At 54.7% G+C, this 16,708-nt stretch overlaps 1 protein-coding gene and 1 pseudogene across 2 annotated transcripts; one reads left to right on the top strand and one right to left on the bottom strand.

Annotated features, from left to right (window-relative positions):
- Positions 1–160: 160 nt before the first annotated feature.
- Engase (endo-beta-N-acetylglucosaminidase) lies at positions 161–11,466 on the bottom strand. Of its 2 annotated transcripts, none has more exons than XM_055592526.1 (14): positions 11,321–11,466; positions 9,439–9,509; positions 9,102–9,303; positions 7,806–7,954; positions 6,727–6,884; positions 6,072–6,220; positions 5,703–5,868; positions 4,356–4,459; positions 3,928–4,036; positions 3,524–3,714; positions 3,126–3,274; positions 2,511–2,619; positions 2,126–2,240; positions 161–1,972 (listed from the first exon to the last, which is right to left on the bottom strand). In XM_055592526.1, the coding sequence occupies exons 1-14, from the start codon at positions 11,437–11,439 to the stop codon at positions 1,556–1,558; spliced, it is 2,208 nt and encodes a 735-aa protein (XP_055448501.1). In that variant the 5' UTR covers positions 11,440–11,466; the 3' UTR covers positions 161–1,555. The 2 variants fall into 2 exon arrangements, with proteins under 2 accessions (XP_055448501.1, XP_055448502.1); XM_055592527.1 differs by lacking the exon at positions 11,321–11,466 and adding an exon at positions 11,129–11,312 and having other exon boundaries at positions 9,102–9,299.
- Positions 11,467–13,299: 1,833 nt separating this feature from the next.
- LOC129665666 (60S ribosomal protein L18-like) lies at positions 13,300–16,052 on the top strand (annotated as a pseudogene).
- The last annotated feature ends 656 nt before the right edge of the window (positions 16,053–16,708 follow it).

Here is a 16,708-nt window from a genome sequence, read left to right as displayed (position 1 = left end):
AAACACTTCAAGGTGAACGTGCCACTCCAGCCTCTTGAGCCTGGCTTCTGAAAGAAGCATGAAAGCAGCAGGAGAGAGCTTCTCAGGGGAGACACAGGATCCAAACCAAAGGCTTCAGAGCTGTGCTGGGGCCAGGAGCTGGATCGCACCAACACTCGCCTTCTCGTTTTTCACACTGGATAATTTATTTCTGAGTGATTATATCCACCAGAGGGGCCTCGGCTGAAATGCCGGCAGATTAATTTTCCTGCACAGGAGCCATGTTGCCAGGACTGGGGACCATGCTCCTGGGAAGTGAGGTTGTGGTGCTCTGCCTCATGCCATGCTCTGCTAAGCCCCCTTACTTCTAATTGCTTGTTCACCAGACTGTGAGAAAATAATTGCCACTATAAATTTTCCCTCCTTCTCTGCATAAAATATTTGAAGGAACCAGCACTTTAAAAAGCTTCCCCCCACAGGGGGAAGCAGGGCAATCAGGACCAGCTCCGCCTGCTCCGCACTGCTCTCCACTCCAGGCTTATGGTCCCCTGGCTGGGAGTGGGAGAGCCAAGCCTCCAGGGCAGATTCTGCCTGACAAACCAGAGAAAGCTCAGGTGCTTCCTTCCCAGCCTGCAAGGCAGGCAGAGCCAGGGTACAGTAGGCCGGACTTTCCCAGAGGCCCTGCCCCACACGTGGTCTATGTGAGAGCTGGTAGAAACAGGGCAAAATGTTCCCAATCTCAGGTTTTGGGTCCTCACCCTCGGGACTCTGAGGAAAACCCACCCACCTCAGCCCTATGCCTCAGAAGATGGCAGCAGGCTGCTCTGCCCTCTGGCGGCCTCTCTCCATACTACATGAGGTCCACAGGGTGACAGGTGAATGCGTGAATGTGGAAAGGGTGTGAGGGCCCTGCTGTGGCCTGAAGCAGGGAAAATGCTGGTGGCAGTACCCGAGACCCAGAGCCCCAGCAGCAAGTTTTCACACAGCCCTGCATCGACAGGGCTTCAGTACAGCTAAGGATGCCGCCACACTGGGAGGGGAAAAGGCCTGGCTGGCGCCCTGATCCTTCCGCACCTTCGCAGAGCAGACAGCCAATGGGAGGTACTGCAAAGGCGAGGGCTTAGTGTTTGTGGGGACAGTCAGCCGCCAAAGCCAAACTTGTATGGGGAGTTGGGGGGTACCCGTGACCACCCAATGGACCTGGTCCTGGGTTACCACCCCAGCGAGCCTGTGAGCACTCCTGCTCCCACGCTGAGGGAGCTTCACTGCCACCACTCAAAGCTGTGAGGATACATGGCTGCCATTCTCACAGAAGTATCTTTTTAACCTATGAAAAATAGCCTTTATGGTATTTTTTTCTGGAAAAACCTCAAACCTTCTCCTTCTCCCTTGAGAACGGCATCCCGTGGAAAGCGTTACAGAAGGGTGTGGGTGCTAGGCGATTCACAGAGCTTTCGGAGAGTACAGCCAGAATCTGGGGACCTGGGTATCCTCAGGAGTCCACTCAGCCGCGAGAGGCTGGCCAGGAAGGAACCTTGAGTCTTGAGGCGAGGAGGTACTGTGCTCTGGGGTGGGCTCACTGAGAGGCCGAGTAGAGCAGGACCGCCCTGCCCCACTCAGCCTGAGGCACCAGGAAGCCCTCCCTGGGGACAGGCTCCACCAGGAATTCCACACGACCATCCTGCCCAAACTTGGCAGCCTCCACTGCCAAGTCCACCACACGGTACTGGTTGGCAAAGGCCAGGCCCAGGAACACGGGCTTCTCGGTCCCGGGGGCCTCCTCTATCGCAGAACTGCTTCCTGTCTGCTCACAGTGGTGAATCCGGAAGCATCGGGCTTGGGGCAGGAGGTAGGACCAATGTAGAGTGCAGCTGAGGAGGAGTCGGGTAGGGAGGCCCTCAGACCCAGAAATCAGGGGAAGCCAGCGTAGCTGCGAAATGGTGACATTCTGCACCCGGGGCAGAGGGGCCAGAAGGCTGTTGGCATCAACCACCTGGCGTGAGAGAGAAGGTTCGCCTGCCTGGACGCCCAGGGAGGACACAGAGGGGCGGCATCCCCTTGTATCCACTCCTCAGGCTCCATCTACCAGGCCGTCCTCCCGGTGGGCCCAGACCACCCCCTGCAGGCCTGACCTCCCCGTGCACACCTGGATCTCTCCGAGACGACAAGTGAAGCTCTCCTCCTCACGGCTGCCTGGTGGCCGCGAAAAGCTCACCAAGAGGTCCTGAAGCAGGCACCCTCGCAGGTTTACCTCATAGCAGCTGAAAGAGCACACAGGCTGCTCACAAGCCAGCCGGGCGAGGCCCCACACCACAGAATGAAGGGGAAGCTTCCCCGGGGGTACTCTAGGTCATGGGGCCCAGAACCACAGCAGGTTCCTGCGAGGGCTGTCCTGGTCTCTCACTGTGGCCAAACCCTGGCCCCAGGCCTCCCTTCCCTCTTGTCCTGGGGTTTCTCAGGGGGGACTTGGACCCCTTAAGTTCCCACTGCATGCCCATCGCCTTATGAGACTTGACTGGAGAAGGACTCACCGTTGGATCCAGCCACCACTGAGCTGCTGGCCACAACTCCTGACCCATCTGGCCAGCTTGGTAGGGGGTACTCGGAGGGGTCTGGGGCTGTGCCTTGAGCCAGTTTCAGCTGGAAGACATGGGCTTCAGAAAGAAGAATCCCACAGAAAAACCCAAGGGGGACAGGATGGCTGCCTGGTGAGGCAGTGGGGGAGGGATCTAGGTTAAGACCCCTGGACGAACAGTGGGGGAGGTGTCAGGGTAAGACCCCTGGTGGGGCAGACCCTTGGGCACCACAAGGAAAGGCTTTGGAGGACAAATAAGATGTATGTCTGGGACTGGCTAGACTCACTCATCCTAGCGTCTACCAACATGCCCTCCACAACCCACTGACGGATACATCTCAGTGTCCCAGACAAAAGGAGACCTGTATCCAACCTGCCCAGAAGGCCATGCTGCTTAGCAGAGTCACAGAGAGCTGGGGCTTAGTAGGTCTCTGTGCAGGTAATGACCACAAGCCACTGATTACACCCAAGTGGGCGCTGCCTATCTAGCCCCGCCCATGGCAGCCCGCCCACAGTAGCTCCACCCAGATCCAGGGCCTTCTGACTTGCCCTCCATGAAGTCACCTCTCACCATTCAGCAGCAACATGCCACCCACATGGCAGCTGCTGGCATCCCCTGTTGTGACCTCCAAAGCCACCTGGACCTCCGTTGAGCCTTCAAACTTGTACACCATGGACAGGAAAACCTTGGGTGGCACTGGGACCTGCAGGGAGAACAACCTAGAAGACAGAAACCTCATGAGAGGTGAAAGAGGGATTGCAGACCCTCCATCAGACCCTCCCTGCATGGCACTGCATAGCTGTGCAACACCTTAGCAGGCTGCAGAGGCGCCATGCATGTTTGGCCACAATGCGAAAGAAGCCAGGAGACCTTACCTCTGTCCTCACTTGGCTCTTCTGCCTAACCTACTTGCAAGACATGGAAAACAGAAGCCAGAGACCCACACACCTCAGCCATCACTCACCCACCTCAGAGCCACACTGTCAACCTCGGGTGGGATCAGGCCCCGGAGCAGCAGGGAGCTGCCCCCATGCCAAGCATCGGCCAGGCAGCAGTGTGCCTTCACCCAGCCCCGACTGTCTCCAGCCAGCTTATGTTCACCAAAGAGGGGCTGGGTCTCCTGGGCACTAGGGTGGTACCAGGGCCCCACTGTCTGCTCCTGCAGAGAGAGGAAAAGCGAGAGATGGGACAGGGCAGGAGCCTCCTCTGCAGAGGCAAACAGAACAGGAATGCACCATGGGGGTAGGGACAGGAGGGCTGAACAGGACACTCCCACTCACACCCTGCGGCCCCCCCTTCTGCCAATCCCAGCCAGGAACCAGGCCCAAAGAAGCCCACTTCCCCACCCTGTCCTCAGTTCCTTGCTGCACACCTTGCCATAGCAGACTCTTCGAGTGCCCAGGCCCAGGCAGAATGAGGTGACAAAGGGCAAAGAGCAGATACTGTGTGTGGGCAGGAAGCGCTCCAGGAGTCCCCAGAACCTAACAGGGACATGAGGGAGTCAGGGTGGGGAGCCTCTCCACATCCGACCAGCCCTGTGTGGAGCTGGGGGGATCTCTGAGGGGCCGTCCAGGGAGACCGTGCCACCCGGCTGGGGTAGGCCACATAGCATCTGCAGGAAGTGGTTCTCTCCCTCTGCTCCTTCCTGCACAACTGGTCTCCAGAATCCCCCCAGGGAGCTGCCAGGGTGGCCACCTTGTTCTCATTCGATTCCCCCATGTTCCAGCCACCACTGGGGACAGCTACTGCACAGTAAGATACCCACAGCAGCAGAGATGCCCTCCCTCCTTGGGGACTCACTTGTCCTGGTTCTGAAAGAAGTCACTCTTGTCCAGACACTCATACACCCAGCCAGGAGCAAACAGTGCCACTGAGAAGCCATGCTTCCGGATCAGCTCCAGTGACTAGAGGAACAGCAACAGGGAGATGCTGAAGGCTGGCATCAGGGTTCAGACAGGCTTCCTGAATGCCCGCTCAGGGAAGGCTCCCTTGGTACCAACTGGGAAAAGCACTCCCTCACAACTCATGGCAAGCCAGCTAGAGGAGGGGTTGGAGAGGCGGCTGAAGGAAAGCATGCCGGGCTCAACCATGAGGGAGTTGTCTTGGTGGGCAGATCAGGGAAGTGTGAGTTCACTGTAGCTGTTTCCTGTTCTCAGTCACTGCTCATTATGTTTCTAGAACCACAGAGGGTAGAGAACCTCAGTCCCTGGGTTGTGTAGCTGCCTGCTGCTTAGTCTTAACTGTCAACCCAACCCACTTAAGACACTCTCGATGAGGGGCATCTACAGTGGGTTAGTGTGAACATGTCTGGGGTCGGTACTGTCCTGTTAGTTGATGGAGGGAAAACCCAGCCCACCGTAGGCACCACCATTCCCTAGGCAGGGAGGTCCTGAACGGCGTAAAAGAGGAAAAAGCTGGGCCTGCTGACCTTTAATCCCAGGAGGCAGCGACAGGGAGATCAAGGCCAGCCTGATCTACACAGCAAGTTTCAGGATAGCTAGGCGACAGAGAAAAACCCTGTCTCAGAAACAAAGAGGGTTGGGGGAGGGGAAAAACCTAGCCAAGGATAAGCAAGCATTTCCTTCATTTCCCTCTGATAGTGACTGTTCAACACGGTAGCTGGCTTCACTGACGATCTGTAAACTGACCGTGGCAGATCATCAGGAACGTTTATCACACCAGAAGTAAAACCAGGACTCTCACCTAGGGGAGAGGCAGGACTGACAGGAAATGAGCCTGCTGTCACCTTTCCTCCCCACCGACACCACTTGCCGGAAAATCTCACTGGCTAGGGGGCCCACACACTAGTGCTTCCCCTCCGACCACGACAGCCCCTGTGCACTCCCTCTGTGTGCTGAGTGGCATGAGAGGCTTGGCATGCTCCAAAGCATGTGGCCCAGGAAGTCAGTGCCTGTGGGGGCTGATACAAGAGTGGGACAGGACCCCTTCGGCCTGTTAACACTCATGAAATACGAAAGCATGTGACCATGTGATGGGAGAAACAGCTGGAAGGGGCAAGGGAGGGATCCCGGGAGTTCCAGGGTGCCTCGGTTCCCCCTGAGGTACTAATGGGAACAGAAGGTTCCCCAAGGAAGAGGCCACAAAGGATACGCAGACAGCAACCCTGATGCAGAGGCCACCACCTACCTTGTCAGTATCAAAACGGCCTCCGACCACATTGCTCCGGGCAAACACATCCACGCCCACATACACGTCCGCCAGGCGTGCCCCAGCCTGCGCCACCATCCGCTGCAGGTGGGCCTCCCGCCAATTATAGTTGGTAAAGAAGCCATCACAGGAGTCGAAGAAGACCCTGGGGGTGCCAAACAAGCATGAGGCCAGGCCCAGCTGGTACCCACCTGCCACCAGCCTCCCTGACGGTCATGGCTACACATCGCTCATGGCTGCCGAGTTCAGCCCTGTGGGCACTGATCACACCTACCCAGAGCTGCCCACACAGGATGGCCCTGTAACCTGGGCAGCCCATCTTCCTCCACGGCCACCCTTAGTGCTCACCTGTTCTGATCATTGAGTTCATCCTGCCACTTGAGCTGCCCACTCTGCACCACGCTGTCATACCACAGCACCAGACCTCCGGGGACCTGCTGATGGAGCTGTGTGGTCAGGTACTGGAGAAATAAAGGTGTGTTCCTCACAGCAGCTGGCTGCAAGAGAGGAAGGGAGATTAAACCTCTTCGAGGCTGGGAATGTTTGTCATGCATGAGAAATGACCCAGTACAGAAGAGAAGGAGGTCCACAAAAGCCTGGCCACCAACAATGCCCCGTGTCCCACAGCCACCAGGGAGGACCCAGCCAGCCTTGCTGGACAGAAAAGAGCATAGTCCAGAACTCAGGAAAAGATAAAAGGCAGCGAAAGGGGTCAGTGGCCACACAACCACCACATAAGCCCAAAGCAGGAATAAGGAGAGAGGGTGTGGCCACACTGAGGGAGGCGGCGAGGAGAGCACAGGCAAAGTCATGAAATAGGCAGGCTCTCCTCTCCCTGAGTCAGAGAGCACACAGGCTATGGGCTGGGTCCTGGTCTAGGGCAAGAGGGGTCAAGCAAAGGGGTTGGGAGTAAAGGCAGGAAGTTAGGTCAGGGAAGAAAGCGAAAGGGGGTTTCAAAGCAAGGGGTGAGGAGGGGCAGACGCAGGGCACTGCTGCAGCTCACACTCAAGGAGTTCTCGATGTTGATGAGCCAGCCATCAAAACGAAAAAACTGAGCCATCTGGACCAGCCGATCGGCCACTGCCTGGTAGGAGCTCTCCTCCCCGGCCAGGAAGGCTTCACAGAGTTTGCCTCCCTCCTGCCACTCTGTGATAAAGGTCCCTGTGAGGCAAGAGACAGAAACAGCTGCTCAGATGGCTGCCTTCTGACGCAGGGCCAAGTTTGCTTTCTAGACAACAGGCCTATATAGGAGCATGGAGACACCCTGTCAGTGGTGTGTGCGCACAGTGGGCACAGAACAGAGCTGGAGAGACACCAGTGTGATCGCCTGTTTGACAAACTACGGCCTTGTAGTGCTTTCCTGTGTCCTGGAACACAGCGCAGCCCTCTGCCTACCTGTCGTCTACAGCTGCTCTCAGACTCCTCACCGCCACCCTGACCTGTAGGGCTGGGGTACCGTGGAACCGGGAGAAGCCGGTCGAGAACACAAGTTCAACCCCTGGAAAGCTCTCGGAGAGTGGCAGGAGAGGGGACCACCCTCCCCTCTGCCCCAGTCTGCATGTCCTGTACCCCCCCTTTGCCCACACCAGAGGAGGACACATAACAGCAGCCATGTTAAACTTCCCCTTCTCCTCATAAGGTCATGCCCAGCAAGCACCTGGAATTCCTCTTCATGCAAATAAGGTGTTCCAGCACCTTAGGCCTGGCCAATGGTGTACACTCACCCCAAAAGCCTAACCACTCCCCAAAGGTTTCAATAGCCTTTGTTCTCCCAATTAACTGAGCTATTCAATGAAGCCCACTTCCAGGTCTGTTTCCTGCCTTGCTCACCACTGACTGAGGTCCCCATCAACCCCGGCCACCTGAGGGCCACCAAACCCAAAGCCTCCCGCTTCCTCCACCTCCCATGCCTGCCATGGGAAAGTCAGAGCTTTGCACACCCTGACCAATGGCCCACGTGCTAAAAGGAGGCACCATCTGTCCCTGTCTGGGAAAATGCGCAGACACCCATCCCAACCCCTGGATGCCACGACTGCTAGGTGATAGGGTTACCCAACAGCACAGGGAGCACCCGGCTCTTACCCAGCACGCAGACCCCATGCCTATGTGCAGCGTTGGTCCAGCACACGGGCGGGATGGTGACTGTGTGATGGCTGAAGTACACAAAGATGTCGATGTACTGCCAGTGGTAGAAGGAGTAGGGGTTCTGCACGTCCGAGCCCTGAATGAACCTGTGAAGACACCAGACAGTCAGGTCCCAGGAGACAGGATCGGGGCACAGCGATCACCACCGGTCAGCAGCGTGGCTCTGACCCAAGCCTGCTGTGTGGGGCCCTGCGGGGAGGAGTGCTAGGAACAGAGCTGGGGTGAGAGTCAGTTCAGTGCTTGCCTTGCACTAAAGCTCAAAACCCAGGCATGGCGGAGCGAGCCTGTAATCTCAGGGTGGGAAGGGGGAGTCACTGGCACACCACCCTGCCTTCTTGGTGAGCTCCAGGCTGCTGAGGAGACGTGTGTCAAAAGCAAGGTGGGCAGCAGCTGAGGAAGAGCAGAGGTTGCCCTCGGGCCTCCACACACTCACACTCACAGACACACAGAGAACAGTTGGGAGGGTGCTGGGCATGATGGCATCTGAGGCAGGGGATTGGAGTTGGAAGCCAGCTGGGATACATGATGAATTACATACCAGGCTAAACCACACAGATTTAAAACCCTATCTCAAGAATAGATCCTAGAGTGTTTGGGGAGTGGGGGCGTAGCTCACAGACCAACCAGAGTAGCATAGGCCACAGATCTGCACAGACAGCATTTTGGCCTCTGTGAGCAGCTGAAGAAGGAAGCGGAAAGGCTGAGTGCAGGCCCTGTCTCTGGCTTCCGCTCTGTGCACAGGGTCAGCACTGGCCTCAGGGCAGGCTCCCTGGGTCTGCAGGTTGGCCACACCCCAGGCTGGGCAGCTGGCCCTGACTCAGCTTCCCATCACTCACCCTGACCAAGAGCATTCTATAGGTGTTTAAAATGTCACTCTAGCCAGTCTCTGCAGAGCTGCGAGAGTGACGGGGGATGGAGCACAGGAAGCCAGGGGCAAGAGACCTGAACCAGGACAGAGCTTAGGGGAAGCACAATAGACAAATTGGATGAGGGTGGGGCTGCTAGGTCAGGATGCCTAGAGATGTGGAAGGCGATTCTCACCCAGCTGACACAAGCTCACCCAACTTCATCCACCTTGCTTCTGCCACATGAAGCTTAGGACTGAGTCCCTCTCCCTGAGGTATCAGAGGCCCATCTAGAACCACTTTCCTAACTCCATCCAGGCCTCTATGACTGCTCTGCTGCCCTCTAGGACGGTCAGTAACAAGGCCAGTGCCATGCCAGGAACCTCACCTGTCCTCCAGGTACCCGCCCATCATGTCGTGGCACAGCAGGGTCCGGGGCCTGGGGCTGCTCAGGGGGGGCTGGCGGCGTTCTAGGGGCTCCATGGCTACATTGAAGCCATCCTCCATGAGGGGGGTCCATGCCAGCAGCTCCTCCAGTGACGATAGGTAAAAGCTGATGGGTCTGGTGGTATCCTTGTCATAATATCTAGCTGGTCCACGAAGGGAGACCATAAGGAATGAGGGAAATCGGGGGACTCGGGCAGACACTTCAACCCCGACAGAGAGCCGCGTGGGGACTGCCAATGGCCAGGAAGGGACGTTAGTGGGAACCTGGGTCACCTCACCTGGTAAAGGATCTGGAGCGAAACTGACCACATCTCTAAAGGCTGCTTCCTCTTCCTGGTCCTCGTTGGTCCTAGGCAAAGAGTGGGCTTTAAAAGACTGGTTTGTTTTTGTTCTTTTGATAGGGTTTTATGTAGCCCAGGCCTGTCGGGAACTGACTATGTAGTCAAGGATGACAGTGAACTTCTGGCCTTTGTCCAGCCTCCTAAGTGCTGGGATTGAGGAGTGCTCCACTACACCCCATTTATACTGGCGATTGAACTAGAGCTTTGGGCAGGTTAGGAGAGCACTGTCCACTGAGCTACATTCTCAGCCCCGCAAAAGGGTAAGTAAAAGTTAGAAGTCAATGGCTAGATATTGCTGGACATGGCTTATAAAATATACACAGAGGCACGCTTGTCATTGGAGTGGCATCGGATACAGGAGAGCTGGGGTTGGCCTGCTTGAACAGATGCCAGCGTCAGCCCACACCTTCCCCGCCCAAAAGACAAATCACACACTGAAAACCCCAATACTTCCTCGGGCCTTCTGTCAAGCAATATGATCTTCAAACACTAACAAAACTGAAGACCCAGAGTGGCCAGGGCCGGGCTTGATCTCCTACCCATTCACAGGGGCATGGAACGCTCATTGGGCCTGGGTGCTCAGCAATTGAGCACAAGGAAAAACTAATTTGGCTTCATGAACTTGCAACAATCTGTGTATAACAAAACCAGGAAGCACTCATTTGTTAACACTTATTCATTTTCAGAGAAGACACTAGAGTAGCCATTCAGCGATCACAAGCATCCCAGCTGGCCTGCTCTAACACCCCTTCCCCAGGAGCCTGAGGCCAGCAGCTATGGCTTGAGCTCCCTCCCTGGGGTCAGCCATCGATCACACCCACCCAGGGCCTCCGCAATTAGACCGAGGAGCAGGTTAAAATGGAGGCGTCATCTTTTTCTTGTGGTGCTGGGGCTCAAACCCGGGATTTCCCACACCCTGGGCAAGCGCTCTGCCATGGAACTATCCCAACACTTTCCTTTATTTTTTTTTTTTAATTTTATTTTTTGAGACATGACCTCACTAAAACAGGCTGGCCTCAAACTTGTGATCCTCCTGCCTCACCCTCTCAAGAAGCTGGAAATTAGAGGCCTGTGTCTTCAGGCCATGGAAAACACCCCCTTTCAAATTTCATTCCCAAACTCTTCTCTTGCACACGCCCCTCCATGGCTGATTTCTTTACCCTTCAACTGCACCCAAAGGAACTCAGAGCAGTCCTGTCGACCCTGTCCACCTTTGTCACTTGAACAGTCCTCCAGTAGGAAGGAAAGGGCCCTATTTTGGGATTCCTCCTACCCAGAAATACCTTTCCCGTCAGCCAGCAACCACCCTATAGTATGAATGGGCCATTTGTCTCAGTGCTGTGGGTTTAAAAATAAAGCGGGACACACTAAGTCTGCTCTCTTCCTTTCCCAGCATCCTACTGTCCAGGGGGTTACAACCCAAAGGGAGCAAATCTCTGGACCAGAGGGGTTATTTCTGTCCACTCCTGCCTTTGCCCATTCTGATCCTCCCAGGTTGATATCACCTGGCGCAGTCCTTCTCACCCCTAAGACTCAGTTCAAATATCACCCTAACAGAAATGTTTGGGATTGCCTGATTTATACGGCCAAAGGAAGCCATGGTAGCCATGGTAGCCATGGTGCCCACCTTCCAGGACGGGTCCTTTTGGGCTGGGGCAGGGTCCGTCGTGGGCCACGGACAAGGAGTTGCTAGCTTCCTCCAGTGGCCCTTGCAGCTGGGGATGGAAAGATGGAGGGACGCGGAGGAAGCGGGTGGGAAGGAAACCCACCCGCAGGCGGTGGACGGTGTCACACCCCAGCCCAGCCCAGCCACGCGCACCTCCGCCCCGGCCTCCGCCGCCCCGGCCTCCGCTCCGGCTGGTCCTGCGCCCGCTTCTCCAGGGCAGCGGAGCCCCGCTGCCGTGCGGCGCCCCGAGTCAGCACCGACGGGCTATCCATGACCGTCAGCGCCCGCCGGCCGGTAGGGCCGTGAGACACCCTGCTCCAACAGCCAATCGCAGGCCTGGACCTGCCCTTGCCACCGCTCTCAGCCAATGGAGAGTCCGTCACGCCGCGTTTGGCGCGGACCAAGTTCCGGCGAGAACCTCACCACGCTCCGAAGGCCAGGCGCAGAACCGGAGTTAAATAACCGGAGGGAAGGGGCGGGGCCTGGTGGGCGGGATCTGGAGAAAGGCGGGGCTGCGTGGGTCCAGAGCCAGGAGAACCCCAGAAAGTGTGATTTAGAATTAGCCGCATACGTCTCTTTTCAGAAAATTGAAATGCAGATGGAGCTATCTGCCAGAGATCAGTACATGGCGCAGTGAGCTCTGGAACCTGACCACACAGACTGTTGGCCTAGTTTCTCTGGATCCGCCTGACTCCACCTACCATCTCCAAACGCTGGGATTACTGGCACCTGCCACTATACTCAGCTTTTTTTAATTTTATTAAAATATAATTACATTATTTCCCCCTCCCTTTCCTACCTCCAACCCTTCCCGTGTACTCCAAATTCATGATTTTTATTTAATTGTTATTATGTGTGCGTGTGTGTATTCCTAAATATATAAACACAACCTTCTCAGTCCTTATAATGTTATTTGTGTTTATATGTTTTCAGAGCTGGACTATTTCTCCCACTCTCAGGATTATGTAGTTGCCTGTTGTTATTTGTCTAGATTTGGGGCCATATCAATCTATATGGATCCCATCCATAGATCAACAGGGGCTGAGACTGTCTTTTTTCATTAATCAACAAAAGAAGGAAAGAGGTGTTATAACCAGCATAAGGTGGGGCTTGAGAGAGCCTCAGCTACAATGGGGAATCTAGGAAGTAAGACAGGTGGGGAGGAGGTGTGGGATGGAGGGCAGTGATGCTCTCCCGGAGTGACGGTTTGCATCTGTCCTGTACAACGTAGAAACCACTACAAAGGGTATAGATCGTTTCTCCTGGACCCGTTTTTTCCCCAAGTCTGTGCTCTGCAGGAAAAACTCCCCATCAAGTGTGCAGGGCCCAGGAAGCTGCATCTGCCGAGGGCACCTCCACAGGACCTAGGCACAGAGGAGATTCACAGTAAACTTGATGGTCCATGTTCTGAGCAAGGAGGAGTGCCAGGAGATGAGGAGATGGCTTCTCCTCTCTGAGCCCAACGCCCCTCTGCAGCCTGCAGCTGGCCCCACTGCAGCTTGCCCAAGCCTCTTTATTACCATTTGCAGGCTTTGAGCTTTACGAGGCCCCAAGCGTCCATAAGCACTAGGAGTGGGGCCAGTGACTCAGGTGGTTGAATATGGGCCCTGGTTATACTGCTGGGCAGCCAGTCAGGCAGGGAAGAGGCACTGGGAGCAGGGGACAGTGACCTAGGGGACAGAGTTGGCAGGACACCTCTTCGCACTGACCCAGAGCCAGGAGGGGAGCACTGTGTGGGGCTGGGATAGTGAGAAGGTCATCCAGCTTGGGCCACTGTTCAAATCTAACGTAAAGCCTTGAGGAAAGAGAACAGCTCTCTTGAAAGCTGCATTGATGGGCGTCGTGTCCCTCCCCGCCCCCACAAACCTCCCGCCTCTATACGCTAGCCCCTCCTGAGACCTGTGTGTGCAAGACAGAGTTACAAGCAGAGAAGTAGAACTGGTTGGACTCTCAGGCTAGGGACTGATCCCCTCCCCCACTCCCCACTCCTTCTACAAGGGTGTGATAACAGGCCGGCCTTCTGAAGGTCTCAGAGTGAAGGAGCAACTTAGATGGCTACAGTTGTGCCCAGAGAACAACATTTTATAACATGGTCTAACTCTTTCTTGTCTCCTCCCTCTCAGCCCCAAATAATGCTCCAAAGTCCAGGAGAAGAAAACGCAAGGAGTGAGGGCTGGTATGCGAAGCCAGAGTTTGCTGCTCTGGTGGGCCCTCCGCTTCTCTTCCCCTGCTTCCCACTGGCCGCCGGGTGAGTGTGAGGACTGGAAGTGCTGAGCCCGAGCCCGCGAAAGGGCACAGAACAGCAGGGCAGGAGCAGCCTCCTGGATTTCCCACAGAACGACACAGAATCAACCCGGGCCGCCTCCTGCAAGGCTCTCCCAGGAGAAAGGCTGCTTGACTGAAGCACATCCTTCTGTGTCTGTAACAGTAGCTGATTCTAAGGTGATGGATGGATGGATGGCCGTTCCTGAAAAGGAGCTACATTTCATAAACCGATTAACTGATTAGAACTTGATTATTGGGAGGTTGGAATGTGGCAGATCCGGGGTCCAAGCACAAATGATCTGAGATCTGTTGGTCCCTGGAGTAGCCACTGTCCTCCTGTGACTGTTAGGTAAATCTTTCAGGGTGTATAAGCAGAACCCTAGGTTCCACCAGCCCCATAACTAAGAATGTAGCATGGGCCTACAGCAGAGCGTCCCTACTGTGCTGGAACTGCCTGCCTGGCGTTCCCAATGCTTGAAAAGCGTCTTGATCTATGACTTCCTTTGTTCTGTTACTACAAAAGCCCCATGAAGCTGCTGCCACACTGAGAACAGGGGATTTGGGGTGACCTGAATTTATTCTCAGCCCATGATAACACCTATTTGGCTCCAGAAATAACATATTTTATCCCCACTGAGGTGAGGGCTGCTAATAAAAGATAAAACTGTGGTTCCCATTCATGTCATCAGCAAGAGCAGACGATTGCCTTTTCTCATTAATCAACAAAAGAAGGAAAGAGGTGTTATAACCAGCTTAAGGTGAGGCTTGAAAAAGAGTCTCAACTACAATGGGGAATCTAGGAAGTAAGACAGGTGGGGAGGAGGTGTGGGGAGGAGGTGTGGGGTGGAGGGACTATTTGCATGGAGTCTGACTCTATCTGTCAGGGCTAACTGCATTGGTTCCTTAACTCGTCCCGATAAAGACAGTCAATTGAAAATACTGCAAGTCAGGAATACACTTAGGGGCTGAGGGAGGGGGGTCGGCGGGAGTGCTTGCTGGGAAAGCAGAAGGAGCTAGGTTTGGATCCCGGACACCCAAGTGAATGGAAGACTGTGTTGGCAAGTGGCTATAACCACAGTGCTGGGAGGCAGAGGCAGGCGGGGCCTGGGGCTCACTCATTCTCATGGCCACATTCAGAGAGAAACCTTGACTCAAAGTATAAGTGGAGGGGTAGAGGAGTGGAGGTGTGGAGGGGTGGAGGAGTGAAGGAGGGGGAGGGAGTAGAGGGTTGGATTTGTGGCTCAGCAGTTAAGAGTGCTTACTGCTCCTCCAAAGGACCTGAGTTTGTTTCCCAGAACCCACATTGGGGCAGCTCACAATTGTTTGTAATTCTAGATCCAAGGGATTCAACACCCTTCTCTAGTCTCCACAGAACCTACACACATTTAAAAATATGATAAACTTTATGGAACTGGCCAACCAGGAGGCACCATCTTGGTGTTGACATTCACTACAAGGACAGAAAGGGTCAGGGCAAGGAGCCCCAGAGCCAGGATATCCACCTGCAGCTGCTAGCCACCTTCAATCAGACCGCACTGAAAAGATCATGAGACGAAACTTCCTGGCTGAGAGAACAAAACAGCTGGGGTTGTGTGCGTGTCACAGATATCATGCAGATTCTGGATGTGCCCAAACTGAACTTGTGTACGCTATGGGTGAGAAGCCATCCCTCTAGTCACAACCTCAAGGCTGAGGGTAAGACCCTCACCTTTGACCTGCCTGCCCTGGAGTCTCCCACAGACCATGGCACTGGGCTCCTGTCTGGTCCTCAGAAGGGCTGAGAGGTGTACCGGCATTTTGGCCAAGGCCCCATGTTGTGGATAGAAACATGTTTTTGTTCTGGTCCCAGGTGGGGGATGTGGAGCTGATTCAGATGGTCCACAGCAGCAGACTGTTTGCCTCGTGCGGGCTCTGAGAGGAGCTCTTTGCCAGCTGCAGATAGTTTAAATCTGATGACTCTGGAGAGAGAATAACTGCCAGAGCCCAGAGAGTGTGGCAGAGCTCTGAGAAACAAGGCTTCTGCTCCTGTTGCCGTTGATGCAGTGAGACAAGAAGCTGATATCTTCTGAAAAGAGGACTGGACTGGCTCCAAGGAACCCGAGGACCCTAACCAGCAGGAAGCAGCTAAAAGAACTGCTCCCCCTCTCCCATTAACCCTTTCTCTCTCCTATGTGGTGTTGGGGTGATGGAAGGAATTGGGGTAGAGAAGGGAGAAAGAAATATAAGAAATGTAAATAAAAGAGTTCTTAAAAAGTACACCAGCAGCCCCAGGAACCCCACACAACTCACACCAAAATTCTATGTCTGCTTTAAGGGCCGGAAATTCAAATGTGCCAGAGGCCAAAGGGACAGCTGTGAACTAACCCTGGATCCTACTGCTACTGAAAGAAAGCTTTGGATGTTGGGGGGGAAAAAAGTAAAATAAACTTCAGTGTAATAGAAGACACCTAATGCCACTTTCTAGCCTCTACATCTCTCTCACACATACACACTTTTTAAAAAACTGTCTTTAACTGCTGTTCAGCAAAACACAACCCAGCTCACGTGACTGCTCTGAACACCTGCAGCTGGCCTCCACGATCTAGCACAAAGCCTGTTTAATAACAATCACATCTTCTGAAACCTGCTGGATGATGCTCAGAGAGTGAAAAGTGAAGAGCCATGTGTCACCTTGCATATCCTAAGGTCAGAAAGCCACTAAGTTGATTAGACGGGAGCTTCTGTACTGAGACTTGAGAAACCTTGGAATGTCAGCCTGCCTTGCAAGACTGGTTTTTCACTGGTTTAAATTGGGTTGTTTGTTTGTTTTTGCCAAATGTTTTCTCTCATTCTTTCTCATTGTGTTCCTTCTGCAATAAATCCCATTGTCCCTCCATTCAAGGGTCTGTCCCAGAACAGCTGAGGCACGAGCAAAACTGTTCCAGCTGTTGTCTGCCTTCAGTGTTCCCAGGCGCTCAGCACACCCTACAGAACAAGAGAAGCTGGAGCTGACCTCAAGCTCCTGCTGCCTGCAGCTTCCTGCTGCTGGAGGCTGAGTCCATGCACCTGCTCAGTGGCCTGCCCAGCCAGGGGTTGACGGCTCCTGCCACAGTCCAGCCACCTGCTCCATCCTCCACAGTGAGAGGACACACCTGGGAGGCCAGTCTTTTCATCCTGTGCACCTTGTTTGAGTGTCACGGTGCAAAGAGTTATGAAATGAACAGTAAGGGAGACCTGACCCGTGCAGAACAAAGTCCCTCGGGCTAAACGCCACAGCACCACACTGCAGCTTTAAGG

Source organism: Psammomys obesus, unplaced genomic scaffold (assembly GCF_907164565.1).
Source record: "Psammomys obesus unplaced genomic scaffold, mPsaObe1.curated_primary_1811, whole genome shotgun sequence".
NCBI classification, from domain to species: domain Eukaryota; kingdom Metazoa; phylum Chordata; class Mammalia; order Rodentia; family Muridae; genus Psammomys; species Psammomys obesus.
The sequence above is the reverse complement of the archived record's forward strand: the minus strand, read 5'-3'. Positions and strand labels throughout refer to the sequence as shown.